This window comes from Mchenga conophoros, linkage group LG23 (assembly GCF_057382185.1).
Source record: "Mchenga conophoros isolate Kocher_MC1m ecotype Shallow Benthic linkage group LG23, M_conophoros_male_GT1.1, whole genome shotgun sequence".
NCBI lineage: Eukaryota > Metazoa > Chordata > Actinopteri > Cichliformes > Cichlidae > Mchenga > Mchenga conophoros.
Window position 1 is genome coordinate 50,357,763 of NC_140547.1, and position 17,652 is coordinate 50,375,414.

Below are 17,652 nucleotides of genomic sequence, written 5' to 3' on the forward strand. Positions count from 1 at the left end.
GGTTCAGGAGCAGAAGTCCCGTTGTAAACATATCACGGCAGACCCGACGATGTTTGCATGAACACGCTTTTCAGCTTCTCTTTATTGACCACTTTTCACACACGGTTGCTGTACGCACACAGCCGGCTGTAGCTTTGCAGCTCACAGCCCGACACACACCAACACAACAGCACAGACGTTAAGGCGGCGAGGCGTGATTGCGGGTGCCGCTCAGGTGCGTCCGCCTCCCCTGCAGCGGCGCTGCAGACCACGCCCCGCCACACACATTAACCAGGTAAAATACATATTTAGGCAGAATTTTGCAAATATCTATTTTTCATCTTTCAGCAGCATAGAGCTTTTTTTCCAATTGTTTTTTAAAAGTCAGGTCAAGGCTCCAAAAGCCCAAAGGAGATATAAGGGTGGCGGCTCACAGCAGCTTTTGTTTGCTACATCATTTTAGTTCAGCTGGGTGTCTTTCCTTTGGTTATATTTCTTTAAGAGTTCAAATGTGTTCATTACATAAATAACATGTAATTTTCTCTGTAGCACTTCATGGATTTCATAAGCAACACACCTTAGTTGTTCACACAAAGCATAAAGGTAAAAAACAGTATATACAGTGTTATCTTCATTCTAGATGTCAAAAAGTATTTGTGGCTCCCAGTGTTTTCTTTTGCGTGGAAACTGGCTCCAAATGGCTCTTTGGGTCCTGAAGGTTGCTGACCCCTGACCTAATGGTATATTTTTTTTAGCTGGATCGTTCTATAAAAACATGAATCAAATCTGAGAAAAGTTTCCACCTGACCTGTTGAATGTTATTGAAGCCAGAAGTTTGCCTTCATACTGTGTTCCTTGCATGCCTTTTGTGGTGTACTAATTGATGTGAAATGAATGCAATGTGGTTGTGTTTGCAGAGGTCAGAGGTCACAGTCTCCAGCATCCAGCTGTGTGTCTGTGAGGAGTGACCGGTCCAAAGAATATCCTCCACATTTCAGTCATGAACCTGCACCAACAGTGAACTTCAATCATGGAGCTCAGCTGACCATGTAAGAGAGCTGCTGACTCAGAGTTCAAAGGTTGTTTCTATAAATGTTCTACCAGTGACATCATAAATGATTCCTAATGGTGGTCCGGGTACGATAATGCTAGTATCAATCGTAGTAGTAATGCAATCCAAGGTAATGATTTCTTCTCTGTTGCTGTGAACGTCTCTGCAGCCGTCTGTACTCTAATCTGAGACAACTATTACTGACAGAAACCATCACATCATCCAGTTTGTGTGTTTGCAGCTGCTTAAAAGATTTTAAACAGAGATTAATCAGTAATTCATGTGATGTGTTTGTGTTTGCAGAGGTCAGAGGTCACAGTCTCCAGCATCCAGCTGTGTGTCTGTGAGGAGTGACTGGTCCAAAGAAAAAGTTCCTCCACAGTTCAGTGATGAACCTGCAGCAACAATGTTCTTCAATCATGGAGCTCAGCTGACCATGTAAGAGAGCTGCTGACTCATTTACGGGTGTTTGAAATTCTGTGACCACTTTGTAATTTTAGTTTATATTTTAAAGTGTTTTTATTTGTAGTTGCCTGTATTTTTATTACACTGTGTGTAACGTGGTGGTTTGTGCTGTTTGGGATTGTTTTGGTGTATTTGTGTCAGAACATCAGATAAATGATTTCATCACATTTTAAAAGAAAGTATCAGGATAATAATCTGAACTGAGTCATCAGAAATAGAAAGATGGTCTCAACAGGCCACTGAGCTGATCTCCAAAGAAATGCAGAAGATTGAAGAGTCCGAGGCTGTTTATTTGTCACAGGCATCGTCATACACGTACAACACAGTGAAATGTGCTGAGCTGCTCCTGTGACTGGACAAAACATTAGAAACAATCATTAAATGAAATAATGAAACATTGTGCAGATGTAATGTTAAAGTGCTTTGTGCCACATTAGCACAGCATGTACTGACAGAGCAGTGCAAGCAGAACAAAGCAAATGAGCAAAGTGATGTAAACAGAGTAACTGAACAGAGTGAGCAGAGTAATATCAGCAGTAATGAAGCAGCAGGATCAGTGTAGCAGCGTGTGACGTCATAATGAATCAGGTATGATCTGAAATATGACAGTGAGACAAGAACATGATGTAAGGTCCTGTTTAAACCCTGATGGTGATGCTATGAGGGGAGCATGTTCTGATTTAGGACTTGGATGGTCTGAGGATAGAAGCTCCTCTCTGTTTGTGTCCTGATGGTGCAGAAGCTTCTGCCTGATTGGCTCTGTGATGAAGGCTTTTACTGTGGAGTTTGTAGGCTGATCACTCTGTGTTTAATAAGACAGGCAGGAACAGCAAAGGAAACTTGGATTCTGAACTCAAACACAAGTTTCTCCACTTTGACTTTTCTCTGTGACCATCAGAGCTTCTGCACAGTGTCATCAAATCTGGATGTTTGTCACTGACAGTCAATGATTTTAGTGATAAAGAAATGTGTTCACAGAGGGAGGAAGAGGAAGAGGAGTGGTGTCTGTGAGGAGGAGCAGCTGTCCTGCTGTGCTTTGTGTCAGGACGTCCTGAAGGATCCAGTCTCTACCAGCTGTGGACACTGGTTCTGCAGACAGTGCATCTCCTCATACTGGGACCAGTCTGCTTCATCAGGAGACTGGTCCTGTCCCCAGTGTGGAGAAAGATCCAGAAGCAGAGCTGGACTGCAGACAGCCAGTCAGAGCAGCTGTGTACAAAGTAAGACTGAACATCTGTCTGCTGATGGACTCATTTCTGAAAACTGGACTTCTTGTTGTTGTTCAGACATTGAAGAGTTTTCTTTCTGTTTTTCTTTCAGCAGATGTTGGTCTGCAGGAGGTTTTAGATGAACATAAGATCAGTCTGAGGAGGAGATGTGAACGTGTGACTGAAGGAAGTGATGAAACAGGAAGTAGAACCCTCCTCAACAGGATCTACACTGAGCTCTACATCACAGAGGGACAGAGTGAAGAGGTTCATAGCCAACATGAGGTGAGGCAGCTGGAGACAGCTTCCAAGATGGACGCCCTCCATGACACTCCAATCAGGTGCCAGGACATCTTTAAAGCCTTACCTGACCAACAGAGACCCATCAGAGTGGTTCTGACCAACGGCGTGGCTGGTGTTGGAAAAACCTTCTCAGTGCAGAAGTTCACTCTGGACTGGGCAGAGGGCTTGGAGAACCAACATGTCAGTGTGGTGGTTCTGCTTTCATTCAGGGAGCTGAACCTGATCAGAGAGGAGCAGTACAGTCTTCTGGAGCTGCTCCATGTTTTCCATCCAACACTACAGAAGGTCACAGCAGAGAAGCTGGCTGTCTCTCAGCTTTTGTTCATCTTTGACGGCCTGGATGAAAGCAGACTTTCATTGGATTTCACCAACAGGAAGCTGCTGTCTGATGTCACACAGAAGTCATCAGTCAGCCAGCTGCTGACAAACCTCATCCAGGGGAATCTGCTTCCCTCGGCTCTCGTCTGGATAACTTCCCGACCCGCAGCAGCCAATCAGATCCCTCCTACATGTGTTGACAGGCTAACAGAAGTACGAGGCTTCACTGACGCCCAGAAGGAGGAGTACTTCAGGAGGAGATTCAGTGATGAAGAGCTGTCCAGCAGAATCATCTCCCACATGAAGACATCCAGGAGCCTCCACATCATGTGTAGAATCCCAGTCTTCTGCTGGATCACTGCTACAGTTCTGGAGCACATGTTGACTACAGAGCAGAGAGGAGAGCTGCCCAAGACCCTGACTGACATGTACTCACACTTCCTGCTGGTTCAGACAAAGAGGAAGAAGAACAAGTACCACGAGGGACATGAGACGAGTCCACAGGAGCTGACGGAGGCTGACAGGGAAGTTCTTCTGAAGCTGGGGAGGCTGGCGTTTGAACATCTGGAGAAAGGAAACATCATGTTCTACCAAGAAGACCTGGAGCAGTGTGGTCTGGATGTGACAGAGGCCTCGGTGTACTCAGGAGTTTGTACAGAGATCTTCAAAAGAGAGTGTGTGATCTTCCAGAAACCAGTCTACTGCTTTGTTCATCTGAGCATCCAGGAGTTTCTGGCTGCAGTCTACATGTTCCACTGTTTCACCAACAGGAAGTCAGAGGTGCTGAAGGACTTTCTGGGAAAAAAATACAAAGAGTCATCTCTGGATGATTTCCTTAAACGAGCCATGGAGAACTCCCTCCAGAGTAAAAATGGCCACCTGGACCTGTTTGTCCGCTTCCTTCATGGCCTCTGTCTGGAGTCCAACCAGAGACTCTTAGGAGGTCTGCTGGGTCAGACAGAGAACAGTCCAGAAACCATCCAGAGAGTCATCAAGAACCTGAAGAATAACAAGAAGTTTAATTCCTGTCCTGACAGAAACATCAACATCTTCCACTGTCTGATGGAGATGAACGACCTCTCAGTACATCAGGAGATCCAAGAGTTCCTGAAGTCAAAGAAAAGGTCAAAGGACCTCTCTATGATCCACTGCTCAGCTCTGGCCTTCATGCTGCAGATGTCAGAGGAGGTTCTGGATGAGTTTGACCTGCAGAAGTACAAAGCATCAAAGGAGGGACGACTGAGACTGATTCCAGCTGTGAGGAACTGCAGAAAGGCTCGGTGAGTCCAGATGTGATCACTAACATCATTGATCAGTGTCGGTTAATAGTTTAATCTTTAAATTAAAAACACAGTCCTTGGTTATAAAGTGCTTTACAAACACCAACATTACGGCTAACAGCTGGATTCTCCTGTTTCAGTGCAGCTAGCCAAACAACAAAGAGCCACTTGCTGCTAAAGACAGAGTGAAAGTGGACGGTATATCCTCCATTCTTCATGTAAAACACATGCAATGAATTGTAATGCACCATCTGTGTTTACCTTCATGCAGTTTTCTCTTTATGGTGGACTTGGATATTTAAATGTTTCCCTCCTGGAGAGTCTTGTTCACTTGATTAGTTTTTGTGAAGAGGATTCTCCTCACCCCGTCTCCAAGGGAGACACCAGCTACCCTTCAGAGAAAATTTATTTGCCCCACTTGTAACCACGATCTGGTTCTTCCAGTCACTGCCCACAGCTCGTGACCATAGGTGAGGGCAGGGACGTAGATCGACCGGTAAATTTAGAGCTTCGCTGTCACGCTCAGCTCTCTCTCTCTTCACCACGACAGACCGGTACAGCGTCCACCTCACTGTTACCGCAGCAACAGTCTGTCTGTTGATTCCTGCTCCCCTCCCCCTTCTTTACACGACCCTGAGATACTCAGACTCCTCCACCTGGGGCAGGAACGTCTCTGAGCCAGAGTGGGCACTCCACCCTTTCCCAGCTGAGGACCATGGCCTCAGATGCTGATCCTCATTCACAGGGCTTCACACTCTGCTGAGAACAGCTCCACTGTGAGCTGGAGGCCATCACCTGATGAAGCCAACAGAACCACATCCTCTGTGAAAACAGAGACGAGACTCTGGCTGTATCCCAATTCAGGGTCTGCAGCCTTAAAGGACGCATTTTAAGGCCGATTACATCACAGCGACGGGACGAAGGTCGCTGCTCGAAATGCGGCCCTCAAATGCGTCCTTAATTTCGCTGAATTTTAAGGACGTGGCGGTGTAGACTTCATATAGTATACTATTATACTATACACTATTATTAGTATAGTCTACTATTATACTATACACTATTATTAGTATAGTATACTATACTATACACTATTATTAGTATAGTCTACTATTATACTATACACTATTATTAGTATAGTATACTATTATACTATACACTATTATTAGTATAGTATACTATACTATACACTATTATTAGTATAGTCTACTATTATACTATACACTATTATTAGTATAGTATACTATACTATACACTATTATTAGTATAGTATACTATTATACTATACACTATTATTAGTATAGTATACTATACTATACACTATTATTAGTATAGTATACTATTATACTATACACTATTATTAGTGTAGTATACTACTATACTATACACTATTATTAGTGTAGTATACTACTATACTATACACTAATAATAGTGTATAGTATAGTAGTATACTACACTAATAATAGTGTAGTATACTATTATACTATACACTATTATTAGCATAGTCTACTATTATACTATACACTATTATTAGTATAGTATACTATACTATACACTATTATTAGTATAGTATACTATACTATACACTATTATTAGTATAGTCTACTATTATACTATACACTATTATTAGCATAGTCTACTATTATACTATACACTATTATTAGTATAGTATACTATACTATACACTATTATTAGTATAGTATACTATACTATACACTATTATTAGTATAGTCTACTATTATACTATACACTATTATTAGTATAGTATACTATACTATACACTATTATTAGTATAGTATACTATACTATACACTATTATTAGTATAGTATACTATTATACTATACACTATTATTAGTATAGTATACTATTATACTATACACTATTATTAGTGTAGTATACTACTATACTATACACTATTATTAGTGTAGTCTACTATTATACTATACACTATTATTAGTATAGTCTACTATACTATACACTATTATTAGTATAGTCTACTATTATACTATACACTATTATTAGTATAGTATACTATTATACTATACTATACACTATTATTAGTATAGTATACTATTATACTATACACTATTATTAGTATAGTATACTATACTATACACTATTATTAGTATAGTATACTATACTATACACTATTATTAGTATAGTATACTATACTATACACTATTATTAGTATAGTCTACTATTATACTATACACTATTATTAGTATAGTCTACTATACTATACACTATTATTAGTATAGTCTACTATTATACTATACACTATTATTAGTATAGTATACTATTATACTATACTATACACTATTATTAGTATAGTATACTATTATACTATACACTATTATTAGTATAGTATACTATACTATACACTATTATTAGTATAGTCTACTATACTATACACTATTATTAGTATAGTCTACTATTATACTATACACTATTATTAGTATAGTATACTATACTATACACTATTATTAGTATAGTATACTATTATACTATACACTATTATTAGTATAGTATACTATACTATACACTATTATTAGTATAGTATACTATACTATACACTATTATTAGTATAGTCTACTATTATACTATACACTATTATTAGTATAGTATACTATACTATACACTATTATTAGTATAGTATACTATACTATACACTATTATTAGTATAGTATACTATTATACTATACACTATTATTAGTATAGTATACTATTATACTATACACTATTATTAGTATAGTATACTATACTATACACTATTATTAGTATAGTATACTATACTATACACTATTATTAGTATAGTATACTATACTATACACTATTATTAGTATAGTATACTATTATACTATACACTATTATTAGTATAGTATACTATACTATACACTATTATTAGTATAGTCTACTATTATACTATACACTATTATTAGTATAGTCTACTATTATACTATACATATCTGTTTTTAACAGGGAATCTTGATCCTGTTACATTTGACTTCTGTTGAGCTTCTTGAATTGTCACCTTCAGTTCCTTTCCTTTACTCTTCCAGTGTCTTTGGTTTAAATGTATTTACCCTGATAACTGCATATGAAACAGTTCACCTCTTGTCACTCACTATTATCTGTTTGCCATAAAAGTGTTGGTGATGTGTTGGGAGAATCATTATTTTCAGTCTCTTCTTATAAACATAGTGAGGCAAAGATGTGGGTCGTGGTCCCTGATAATCAGATGTGTCTGTGTTCTGTTACATGTGACGTTAGAGAGGTTTTAGTGGAGATAAAAACAGGACCAACATCACTCGTGACTGCTTTCCTGTCTTCACAGTGTGTTTACTGTTGGAGCTCGTCCTCCTGTTGCATCTGTCACAGCTGTTACGCTCCTCTGTGACTCCTCCTCTGTCTGCTGTGACACTGCAGGAGTTTTTGGTCATGGCGTGTGAATAACTGCCGAGGTCGGCTAAGACGACGCCACCACTCGTTGTCAGACCCTGTCACGCTGTCTGTTTTCATCTTTAGCCGAGGTTATTAAGAACTTCAAAATGAAACCAGTCTCTGTTTTCAGTCTCCGCCCTCTTTTGCAGCTTTGAGCCAGGTTGTAACACCTGTTAAAGTCACCACCTGTTGTGACCGGGGAGTGAGATGAGTGTGAGAAAGATGAAAACAACGTCTCATTCTGACTAGTTACTGGGAACTGATGTGTGATGATGCAATAACAAAGATGACTGTTTCTATGATTTTCTGTTTTATTAATTGTTTTTATTGATGATAAGGACAGGCAGAGGAGATTGGATGGATTTACTTCGTTTTATTCTTTTGCACTGAAATGGAGTCCAGTGTACAGTCCTTGGCGTTGCACATTTTAATATGTTTTAGCTGAGACTGTAGTGGGCACTCTTTAAATGTCGGGTCAGTTTGTCACGTTAGAGCCTATTTGTGCCTGTTAGTGCTGACGATGACTTCAGACTGAGCTGACTGAGGGGTCTAAGCTCATGATGCCACCAGCAACACCCGGGTCATGCTGCAGAGTTTTCAAACCCGACATAATTTACTCAGGTTATATCAGGTGATCTAAGAAAGGCCGCTTAGAAAGAAAAGCGAGTGCACTGCTTTAAGTTTCTTGAAGATGTTTAATCCGAACATTCAGCTTCTTCACTTCTAAAACCAAAAAGTGGAGAGTCCCAGATTTTAACCCTAGTGGGAGTGTCCCTTAAGAGGGTCGCTGACCAACTATTGATCATGTGGCTCATCACATGAGCCAAGCTGTGAAAAAGGGTGTGGGTGATTATCAGCAGCGGTTTCGAGAGATGAAACGTCTTCAAGAAACTTAAAGAAGTCACTTTTCTTTCCGGGCTCCTTAGATTACCATGACTGTATGATGAGAACCTGCACAGACATATCAGGTGAAGTTTTCAGTGTTTTGGTTCAGTTTAATGTAAAAATGGAGATGAAACACATATAAAGGCTGGTTTACACCACTGAGCCCTGCTCTAAAACACTGACACAGATCTGTCTGTGAAGCTGGCTTTAACAAATAAGAGCTTCAAGTTTTAAAAACGTGTTTAGCGCCAAACTGTCCACTTTACTGTCTGTAGCAGGAAGTGGCTGTTTGGCACTGAAACGGGAGAATCCAGCTGTTAGCCGTGATGTTGTGTTTGTAAAGCTCTTCATAAACGAGGACTGTGGAGGAGGAGAGCCTGTGTGAGTCAGGTGGTTCACCGGCCGAGTGTATCAGCGGCAGAAACAGCTGATCAGCGCCGTTTTATGCAGTAAAATAATCTTTCTGTTCCCAAACACATCCACACAGTTTACAACATAACAGCCCACTACATGCACATCTCACCGCAAACATGTATAAACTTAAACATAAAATATGTCCTGTACCTGTGTGATCTCTTTAAGTAACTCACAGAATATCAACACTAACGCCACAAGTTTGTTGGTATTTTAACATTTTAACCATTGATTTTGAATTAAAACCAACAGTTAAAATATTTTTGCACCAAAGGAAAGAGCAGCAGAAATATTAAGACAGATAAATCATTCTGTCTTCAGTCTCCATGAACAGCATCAACATCCTCTGGTGAAATTTCTCTTTCCTCCTTAAAATATATTAAATGTCAGTTTAATTCCAGATTAATGGTTAAAACATGTATGTCACATATGAACATCAGGAAATAAAGAAAAGTGACTGATTCAGTTCCATATATGCTCCAGGGAGGCGTTAAGGTTCACTGAAATTGTTCAGTTATTAAACTTTAATCTGAGCCGAGCTGACTTCCTCAGGAACAAATAAACACCGAGATAAACTTCACCTTACAGATATAATCTAAATGAATCATATCCAATCTCAGAGAGTTGACAGTCAGCTGTGTGCTGGGAGACATGTCTGTCTGCAGTGTACGAGCTCTGACCGCTCCCCAAAAATGTCGGAGTGAATATATGAATATTAAAAGTGTAGCTGGTGACACAGAAACAGAGGATTTAAGAAGTTTAAGTGTAGGTCGGGTCCACACATGTCCAAACACCTGTGCGTAGTCCTGCTTGTTACTCAGAAACGCACACTAATAAAATGGCCATAAGGCCAAAGCAATGGTTTTGACTGGTGTTGACCCCGCCCCCACCCTGAGTGTGGATGCTGAGAGAAGGGCCAGCTGTGAATATGAGGCTGTGGGAGCAGATGGAGAGAGAGTATGTCGGGGTATCCCAGTACAAACTTTACTGGGGTCAGAAATTAGACAGACTCCAGTTCCTTTGTTTGATTTATCTAGTTTGATGTTAGGAAAGAGATTCATGAGATGGAAAAACCTCCCAGTCTACTGAGATTCAGAAATGATTTCTACACATGGAAACTCCCTGAGTGGGAACAAAGAGTGTCCTGTCAGGAAGAGCATTTGGAATATGGATGTTGAGGATGTGACAGTGCCTGAATTCCTGCTGCTGTTCTGAACCATAGTTTCTGATCTGAAGGTCAAACAGAGTCATGATGGTTGTTTCTATTTGTTCCTTTTTAGTTTAGTTCCCCTGAAATCAGATGTGATATCAGCAGCTCTGAGTTCATTCATCATTATTGTCCAGTGATGACATTTCTGCTCCGTTTGGTGACAGTCAGCAGATTTTTCCTGCGTGTGGACGTGAACAGTCGTACCTGACAGCAGCAGGTAGCAAACAGAGATCATCTTTCCAGCTGGAACTCTTCACTGAGCTGAGCTCATTCAAAATGTTCTGGATTCAAGACAGGAAACAGTCCACATGTGTGTCTTCACTCTGACTCTGGATCAGATCTCAGTGACAGACTGTGGACATTATGGAAGCCTAAATGTGACGCCATCTTCCTCCTTCATCTGCAGATTAAAGCCAAACAAAGATTCTCATTAAAAGTCTGCAGGTCTGAGAGAGACTCAATCGTTGTGTCATGTCAAACACAGTAAGAGGAGCTGAAGCACAGATGTGAAGAGCAGATGTTCATCAGATTATGACCTCACTCTGTTTTGTCTTCATATACATTCAGTCTGTGTTTATAATGCAGACTTTCTGCTTTTATAATAACACATTTTATATTTTCTATGATCACAGACTGGCTGACTGTGGACTCTCAGAGACTCACTGTGAAGTTGTGGCCTCGGCCCTGAAGTCCATCCCCTCCCATCTGACAGAGCTGGACATTAGTAACAACAAGCTGCAGGATTCAGCAGTGAAGCTTCTGTGTGCTGGACTGGAGAGTCCAAACTGTCGACTGGAGACTCTGAGGTGAGTTCACTGACTGCAGCTGTTGTTGTGTTTCTATATTTCAGGCTGCAGAGACTTTGAGCTTGTGTGGAAACAGACAGAGAAAAGAAAGACATGAATGTCAAAGCTAATAAAGGTGAAGTTAGGAGCTGTGATGATGTTCATGTATCAGAAGCTGATCGGGCTGCTACAGAGACGACCCACACAGCTGCTGTGGTGAGGTTTGTGTTAAAGCAGAGGAACACAGGCCCAAACATGACAGCAAAGCAGGTTTCAGGCTCTGTGAGAGGATTTCAAACAGAAGCTGGAGAAGAGAAAGGACTACAGAAAGAAGGCAGCTGAGACCAGTCCAAGTGTTTCCATGGAGCCCAGTCTAACATTCATTCATACACTAACGTACAGAAGTGAACGGGAAAATGAATCCATAGTTTCAAATGTAGAAATAGTTCTCAGTTCATTTACAGAGTTTAATACATTTCATGAGGAAATGTTCAAAACAGCAGCTGAGAAGAAATCTGCTTCACAAAGTTGGATCCAATTCCAATAGTTTGTGATGCACTTGAACGCAGCGTGAGCAGTTCACTGCCTAACCCCACAGAGACTGTCAGTCTGGACTTTTCTTTATTTCTATTGGCTGTCAGTGAGATTTCAGAGCAATCAGAGACTGTGGGTCTGTGTATGAAGTATAATTCATGTGCAGTTGTTGAAGTTGTAGAATGAGAAATGGCAGTTTGGGGTATTTCCTGCTTTCATTGTCCTGCTTGTGCTGATGAAAATGTTTATTGACGTGTGAATTCATTCTTCAACGCTCGATTCTGCCTGAACAACGTGAAAACTTTGCTTTTCTTTGTGTAACACAATTCAAAGCACTGAAGCATCGACTTCTTTCATTATTACACAACAGCAGACTGGTGGCTAATAAACAGTGAATGATGCAGAAACAGATGTTTGAAGCTGTTCTTGGAGTACACTGAGAGAGAGAGAGCTGTGCAGGCAGGAACAGCCAAAGTCAGAGAGAATTCATGAGCATGTTTATCAAACGTGAAGCAGAGTTTGGATCTTCTTTTGCTGCTGCTTCACTCAGTTTTGGTTGGAGACAGATGAAACCTGCAGCTTCAGGATCTGTGAGCTGTCCACTTTCAGCCCCGACGGCGTGTCCGTGTATGTGCCGTCGAGTGAACGATCCACGCTCTGTGTTTCCATCTTTGTGTGTTTAGCTGCTCTCATTTACTGTTTTAGCTGTTTGCTGCTTGTTGAAATAGTTTGTGAGCTTTAACCTGAGATTCTGGCAAAATACATTTATATTAAACATCGATTCAGGATTGAATGAATCAACATCGTTTTATTCAAATTAAAACCATTTAAATGGGAACATGAATTTTTTACAGCCACCTCTAATGCTGGGTAATGTCAGCTGGTCCATGTGTAGCTGGCTGTGAGGCTCAGGGAGCGTCTACAAAGTGCAACACTGAAAGAACATCATCCATAAATATTGAGTAAGAACTGGACTCTCATACAGCGAGACTCAAATGCCTTTAAACATCAGCTTATCCTGCTGATCCAAGTCCAACACTGAGTTTGTAAAAACATGTTTGTCAATCATTTTGTTTGGTTTCTGAGGAAAAAGATTCAATAAGTTGCTGCTAATACACAACATTTCATCATATTTCCTCATAACCCTCTTTTGTCTGACCATTTGATCCCATTTGAATTTGCAATAAAGGATCCACAGAGTTTGGTGACAATAATGACAGTAGATGTTTGTGTGAAAGTGCTGGAAGCAAATGAGTGTGTGATGTTCTTTCAGTGTTGCACTTTGTAGACGCTCCCTGAGCACTGGTCTCACAGCCAGCTGCACATAGAGACCAGTGTTGTTAGTCCAGGTCAGAAGATGACTTGTTGGAATGAAAATGAGCTTGTAGTTTGTCTGCTTTAATAATGTGACTGGAAAAAGGTGTTGGACTTCAAATATGTCCATTTCTGTCACACTTCACCTTTAAAAGTGAAGCCATGTGGTTCCTGGAAGGAAAAACACGACTTTTTCAAGTCTTTGTCCTGTTTTTATGAGACATGTACGACTTTAATGTTCTTTTTTTTTTTAAACTCAATTTTTATTATAATTTACAACATTGCAACTTGTGCTTGTCGATGTTCACAAGTAGGACAGTTACAGGAACTGCAATGCAGAAATGTAGATTAAAATAAGAACTGCAATTAGGAAGCACAAAACAAAACCCAAGCAAGCAAACAAACAAACAGACAACAACAGAAACAAAAACTTTATGTAATATTAAATAACATGTGACAAACTTAGCCGTAAATGGACAAAACGAAACAGACCTATGCTAAATTATTGAAACAGTAAAGCATGTATGGGTCGCCAACGCTCAGTAAACAATTCTCTCTGAATCCGCAGAGCAGATGTTATTTCCTCCATCTGGTAAATTTCTCTTGCTTTATCAATCCACATATTATATGAAGGTGGGTCAAGATTCAGCCATTTAATAGTGATACACTTTAGTGCTGCTGTAAGATTCTTAAGAGATACGTTTTATTGTTTCCCGAAAAACCCTTTGGTAAGACTCCTAAAATGGCTAACTGTTGGTCTTTTGTTAATGGTTGTTGGAAAACTGTACTGAGAACTTTAAATATGTCATTCCAAAGTGAGCAGATTTTTGGGCATGACCAGAATATATGTGAGTGGGTTCCTAAAGAAGTACCACAATTTCGCCAGCAGGTGTCAGGATTTGTAGGCTTCATTTTGGCAATTATCTCTGGGGTTCTAAAATATCTCATGACCACCTTCCATTTAAATTCTCTCCACAGCCCAGAATTAGTCACCAGATGGGCTTCACCGAACACCTCTTCCCAGGTGTCCTCTGAGATTTGAGTGCCAGTCTCAGCTTCCCACCTTGCCTTAATATCCAAAGTTGCATTTGTATTGAAACTCATAAATGTGTTATAAAAATGACTGATTAATTTTGGGGAGGAATTACTTTGAAATGTTTTTAGAAATATTTCCTCAATGGGTGAGGGCTCCAAAACTTGCCTCCATTCTTTATGTTTTGTCAAAAAGCTTCTTAGCTGCAGAAATCTAAAAAAGTCAGAAGAAGGAAGCTGAAACTGACCTCAACTGTTCAAATGAGCTCAGGGCCCTGTTTCAGGAAGCCGGTTTGGAAAACTCAGAGTGAAAAACGACACTCACGGTTGAGTAACCCCGAACTGTCCAACTCGGAATATTCGGTTTCAGAAAGGCTGATAACAATTAGTTCAATCAAGGCGGAGTTGCTTTAACCCCAAGTGAAGCGCGCGGACGAGGATACATAAAGCCCTGATAAGCGGAGCACAGATTAAGCGAGTCACCATGGAGACGGAGGGAAAGAAGGCGCGGTCAATGTATTTTACAGCGCTTGAGGCCGAAATGCTGATGGCAGCATATGCCGATAACATGCAAATTCCGCGGAAAAAAGTAACACAGCGACAGCTGCAAAAGAAAGTGAGCATGCATGGCAAAACATAGCCGACAGAGTCAATGCGTGAGTGTTAATATAAACATTGATCTAGGGATTTCCACCCATTTAACACGTTATTTTATCATATGTTATTTTATTTGTTATTTTATACATTTTATTTTGTGACGTGATGTGAGCGCAGGTGCAACCCAACAGGCCCCAAACGTGCCTGGCAGCAAGTAAAAATGAAATATAAAAATATAGTCCAAACAGGTAAGGTGTAATTGTATTATGAGCCATAGTGCTTGGTCTGTTTGTCCGATGTAAATCAATTGCAGTTAGAGGCTACATTAATTTTCTGTCTGTAAGCACTTATTGAAATTATCTGAGCACATTACAAGTACATATTTGCTTACTCTGTATGCTCAAATGTGACCCGTTATAGCCAACAGAAAAAAAGCGGAGGCCCGAAAAACAGGTGGGGGTCCTCCACCACCACCACTCACAGAGGCTGAGCAGTTGGCCCTCAGCCAAAACAGTGGGCGCCCTGTGGCCGAAGGCATCTCTGCGGGGACATCCTCTGAGTCAATAACCCCGCAAGACACAAGTGCCTACATAGGGGGTAAATTCAAAATAATACATGATGTGCATACATCCTTTCTTCACAGTCACCTTCGCAGTGCTACTCATTCATTTGATAAACTCTTTACCATAATGGATTATTTTGTAGTGAAGTTATGTTCCTACTGATTTTGCCTTGCCTCAGTCTTGGTTGTCTTTGAGAGCATAATGACAATGAAGTGTAAGGTGATTGGTATGTTTGTTAATTGCCATTTGGTCCCTTGTAAGTTATAAGTGACCTGTATAAACCTCATATTCTATCAGTTGATGGTGGTGGTGTACTGCATCTGGTGCAGCCTCCTGTTGAGCCAGACCAACATGCAGTTGTGAGTAATACTCCACAGATTATATGAGTTTACAGTAGAACAGCAATGTTGTTTATTTCTTTACTACAGGAAAATAATGAAGAAACATTGACAGCTGTTACAGAGGAGGAAGCAACAGAGACACTCTATGAGGTTTACATCTTTTAATACTTTGTGTACAGGAAACACAGGCGACCAATAAAGCCAGTTGAACAAAAAATCTGTTTATTCTTCTTTCAACATGTTGAGGTGATGGGTCAAAAGAAATGATTGTGACATATGGTGTCTCTGACTGCGCTTCCATCTTGTATGTCCGTGGGAGGGTCAGGATGTTCATGGTTTGGATCACTGCTGTTTGGTTCAGAAGGACAGTGTTCTCCTCTAATTGTGGCAATGTTGTGAAGAATCACACATGCCACAATAATGTCACATGCCCTTTCTGGGGTGACCCTGAGTCTTTGCAGGCACTGGAACCGGGCCTTAAGCATTCCGATAGTCATTTCAATTCTGGCTCTTGTCCTGCAATTAGCCAGATTATATCGCTGCTGTGGGCCCGGTTCAGGGTCAGGGTAAGGGGTAAGCAAATAGGGTAAACATGGATACCCCCTATCACCAAGCAAGTAGCCAGTGAACTCTCCTAAGACAGAAGGGTACACTTCAGTTCAAATGTCCCTGAAGCAATTGGTCTTTATATATTTTAAAGTATTCTCAACTCACCATGTCCAAATTTTGTGCTCAGTGTACATTCACGGAATATTTGTGAGTCATGGACAGAGCCTGGCCACTTGGCTTCCACATTTGTGATAATGTTGGCAGCATCATATATGATCTTCACAGTGCAGAGAACACAAATTAGCATCCATTACTATGATGAAATAATTTGTTAGTTTGAAATGCTACAGGGAACTATGTACCTGTACATTAATGCTGTGGAAAGACTTCCTGTTCACATAGTCTCCTTCATTTACTGAAGGAGCAATAATTGGAATGTGAGTACCATCTGTACAGCCAATCACGCCTGGGAACCCTGAAAATAAATGTGCAATTTAAGTAGTAGTTCAAGTATCACCACATCATAAATTAAGTTTTGTTCATCCTGATACCTGCAATTTTGTGGCATCCCTCTTTGATGAATCTTGTGGGTCTATGACCGGGGAACACCACAGACGAGTACAGGAGACGTTTCAGTGCAACTGTAACATTCCTGACTGCCCGACAGACGGTAGCCTTGGAAACGTGCTCAGCGTCACCAATATTATACAGAAAGCTCCCGTTTGCAAAAAACCGAAGTGCAATACAAATAATATGTACAGAACTGAGAGCATGTCCGCGATGTGTCACATGCGTAATATATGGCCTGAGGATGTTATCCAAATAAATTATAGATTGTGCTGAGAAACGGTAACGTTCGCACAGGAAATCATCAGGTAATGATAAGATGTCCAGACGCGCTCGAATCACTCTCTCCCGGCGGAGAGCTCTGCGGAGAATTTGGGCTTCGATATCTACCGGCTCTTCAAGGAAGGGACACGCCATGTCTGACACTTCCTACTGTCAGGTTTCCGACAAAGGGGCGGAGACAGTCAGGGTTAGTTGTGGTAAACCTGCTAGGGGGCAGGTTAGCTTCACGGCGTGTGTCGTCATAGTGACTCACTCAGGCTGCAGCTGAACTCGCTTTGTGAAACCGAAAACCCAGAGTTTTCGTTAACTCAGGGTATACTTACTCAGTTTTTCCACTAAACCGGCTTCCTGAAACAGGGCCCAGGTGCCCATTCCTCACAACATGACAAAGTTTATGAAGCCCGCTATGTGACCATGCTCTGAAGCCAGAGTCTTCCACAATAGGAGAAAACCCTGCAGGGAGGAGAGCCTTGATAACATTGAAATTTCTTTTGGAAGACCAAATGATTGTTTGATTCTACGCCAAATCTTTAGTG

General features: G+C 40.7%; 1 protein-coding gene across 2 annotated transcripts; it reads left to right on the plus strand.

Annotated features, from left to right (window-relative positions):
* Positions 1-873: 873 nt before the first annotated feature.
* LOC146548260 (protein NLRC3-like) lies at positions 874-11,362 on the plus strand. 2 transcript variants are annotated; one of them, XM_085266185.1, is made up of 5 exons: positions 874-898; positions 1,336-1,468; positions 2,474-2,715; positions 2,816-4,604; positions 4,745-4,793. In XM_085266185.1, the coding sequence occupies exons 1-5, from the start codon at positions 874-876 to the stop codon at positions 4,791-4,793; spliced, it is 2,238 nt and encodes a 745-aa protein (XP_085122311.1). The 2 variants fall into 2 exon arrangements, with proteins under 2 accessions (XP_085122311.1, XP_085122310.1); XM_085266184.1 differs by lacking the exons at positions 874-898; positions 1,336-1,468; positions 4,745-4,793 and adding an exon at positions 11,185-11,362 and having other exon boundaries at positions 2,442-2,715.
* Positions 11,363-17,652: the final 6,290 nt, after the last annotated feature.

Coding starts and splice junctions, on each gene's coding strand:
- LOC146548260 (XM_085266184.1), top strand. CDS start 2,442: ATGATTTTAGTGATAAAGAAATGTGTTCACAGAGGGAGGAAGAGGAAG. Junction 2,716..2,815: donor TCAGAGCAGCTGTGTACAAA/GTAAGACTGAAC, acceptor TTTTTCTTTCAG/CAGATGTTGGTCTGCAGGAG. Junction 4,605..11,184: donor AGGAACTGCAGAAAGGCTCG/GTGAGTCCAGAT, acceptor CTATGATCACAG/ACTGGCTGACTGTGGACTCT.